At 51.5% G+C, this 2,461-nt stretch overlaps 2 protein-coding genes across 2 annotated transcripts; one reads left to right on the top strand and one right to left on the bottom strand.

Annotated features, from left to right (window-relative positions):
* Positions 1 to 463: 463 nt before the first annotated feature.
* PPTG_17082 (hypothetical protein) lies at positions 464 to 813 on the top strand (the record flags this gene model as incomplete). The annotated part of the gene is made up of 2 exons (XM_008914696.1): positions 464 to 741; positions 807 to 813. 2 exons carry the CDS (start codon positions 464 to 466, stop codon positions 811 to 813), a joined length of 285 nt encoding a protein of 94 aa, XP_008912944.1.
* A 307-nt stretch (positions 814 to 1,120) lies between these two features.
* On the bottom strand, positions 1,121 to 2,247 carry PPTG_17081 (hypothetical protein; the record flags this gene model as incomplete). The annotated part of the gene is made up of 2 exons (XM_008914695.1): positions 1,121 to 1,806; positions 1,911 to 2,247. The coding sequence occupies 2 exons, from the start codon at positions 2,245 to 2,247 to the stop codon at positions 1,121 to 1,123; spliced, it is 1,023 nt and encodes a 340-aa protein (XP_008912943.1).
* Positions 2,248 to 2,461: the final 214 nt, after the last annotated feature.

Below are 2,461 nucleotides of genomic sequence, written 5' to 3'. Positions count from 1 at the left end.
ATGGATGGTCCGTGGGTACGTCCTACTGTCTGTGCCGCACAGATGTGTCACACATGTGCACGCGCACGTGCGACAAGGCCCACATGATGTGGCACATCTGTGTGGCATGCAGACACTCTTTGTGTTGGCTGCATACTGCTGTGTGATAATACTATTTTGTCTCCGGCGACTTGTTCGGCGACGATGCCGCTGACGCTGCTGCTTCTTCGCTCCGGCTCAGCCAAGACGAGTCGCCAATCCAGCTTGGCCAGGATGATCCGCCAATGCTGGGCACAGAAACAGATTTGCCGCTGCAAGCATTCGTTTCAGAGAGCGAGGAACAAAGTGCGAGGAGGTTGCTGCGCCCGAGATACGCTCTAGCTTTAACGGAGTTATAGACAAAACTTTGTTGACCGAGGTGCTAGCAACACCCCCGTTTGCCGTTAGTCGCACCGCAGTGACAGCGGTATGGAAGGGAGTAGCGATGCGAGTGAACCAGAATCTGAAGATGAGTTTTAGCTTTCGTGCCTGCCGAGATCGCACCAGCCTTCTCCTCCGCAAGTACACAGTACGCAAGAAACGCAACGAAGGCGCTAGTGGTCGCAGCGAAGTGCACACCGATGATGACGGCGTCCTCGAGCAGCTTCAGAAACTGAAGGACGCAGCATCGACTAGCACAGAGCTCAACAAAATCGACGCAGAGTCGAAGACGCAGATCCTCGAGACGGCTGGCCAGAAATTGATGCAGGCTGCTGAGGAGAGGTATGTATTATCCATTACTGCAAAATAGTTCTTATGTGATTAACTTGACCTTAAGAGTTTCAAAGCGAATAGACACAACGGATGAAAAATCTGCCAAGCCAAAACGCCGTCGCCTCTCGACACTGCTTGAGAGCAAGCAAGAGGAGGCAACCGAGCGTAGAAAAATTGAAAAGCAAAAGGTGGAACTTCAGCGAGAGGAACTGCAACTCCGCCGCGACGAGCTGGAACAACAGCGTCGCCAGCACGATTTATTGCGCGAGCAGATGCAGCGCCACGCCACGCAAATAGAGTCGATACTGAAGCTTTTAGCTGTTGCTATAACTAAACAGAGCGACTGAGCTAGAAGGGATTGTGGCTGAATGGTAGAGTATTATTTAGTCTACTCAATCGTAAAATACTCCTGTAGTGAAGGGGGTTCCACGCCAAAATATCTGCTGTTGTTGTTGCCGCCTCGAACAATCGTTATGCAATTTGTTAGCACCACCGCTATCTTGTACAACGTCGCAACTGGAACTCCACCAAGACACATTTTTTTGCGTTTAAAGTCCACCCCACCCCAATAATTGACCACCTGTCCGTAGCTCCACTCCACCGTCGTCCTCACCTCCGGCATGGAAGAATTGATTACTGCTTGAGCTGGAGTCAACGCCCCTTTGAAGGGCGAGACAAAAACATCCGTGCGCCCATAAGCTTGGTCCCCGTATATGAAAAGGCCACGAAAGCGTTCGTCACCTCTGATGCGATTACCAAGCTCCGGCTTTCGCAGCAGCACGATATCGTGACGGCAGCCTTCCACCGGACCGAAGAGATGGAATATCATGCCGTCTGGAGTGACGACGGTCTGGAACTTTAAAGCGTGCTTCCTCTTGTGGCCATTATACACACTGCGCTGCGCATGTGCTCCAGCTGGCCGACAAATTCCCCGCACAATCCCGTCGACAAAGCCCCACACACGGTCCAGCTCGCCTCCTTGGTCATAGATCGCTTGAGCAAATTCGTGTAGCCGCGAACTAGCTAAATCCAAATTCCCCTCTAACAATGCGTTGCACCTCTCGCTTATACTCCCTACAACAAAGTAAAAATACTACTCAATGCGCTGGGCCATCGTCCGTAGATTCTTGAGAGCTCTAACCACCGATTAGGATACGAAAGGCGGTGCAGAGTAATACACAGCCCCTCGAGGCCACTGCAGCAGGTTCGTGAATGTGATCCCGTGCGGATGACGTCCGGCAGTCCAAAGCAATCTTGTAGTCGGTGCAATTGCGCGTGGGTAAAACGGTAGAAAGTTAGGCATGTGTCATCCGTGAAATCTTCTATGTCAAATCGAACGCGGGGAATGGAGAACCGCCGAGAAGCATCATAAAGCAGCGAAAGCCCTTGGAGTCGCAGCCTTGACGCCCTCTCCCAATCCCCATGAAGGTGAAGGCGCTTAAGGCGTGCCATGTCCAGCATCTCTCGCGCTGCGCGCCGGAGCGAGAGGAGATCTTCGTCGCTGTCCGACGCCATGGTTGTGATTTGGTCCACTGATTGTCTCTCTGTTTCCGTTTCGTAGCGAAAAGCAGGACGAAAGTTGTCGTCGCCAGATACGAGACGGAAACAAAACTAGCAAAAAAAATCATCAGAAATTCTCAGATATTTCTCAGAATTTCGTTTCGTTCTGAACTGCTTATGCGCTCTATTGGTATTCGCTGAACGACAACGAACCTTGTAGAACTTTCGA

The sequence above is a fragment of the Phytophthora parasitica genome (genome assembly GCF_000247585.1).
Source record: "Phytophthora parasitica INRA-310 unplaced genomic scaffold supercont2.63, whole genome shotgun sequence".
Lineage (NCBI taxonomy): Eukaryota > Oomycota > Peronosporomycetes > Peronosporales > Peronosporaceae > Phytophthora > Phytophthora nicotianae.
Note: the sequence above shows the minus strand (reverse complement) of the source record. Positions and strands in the feature narration are given on the sequence as shown.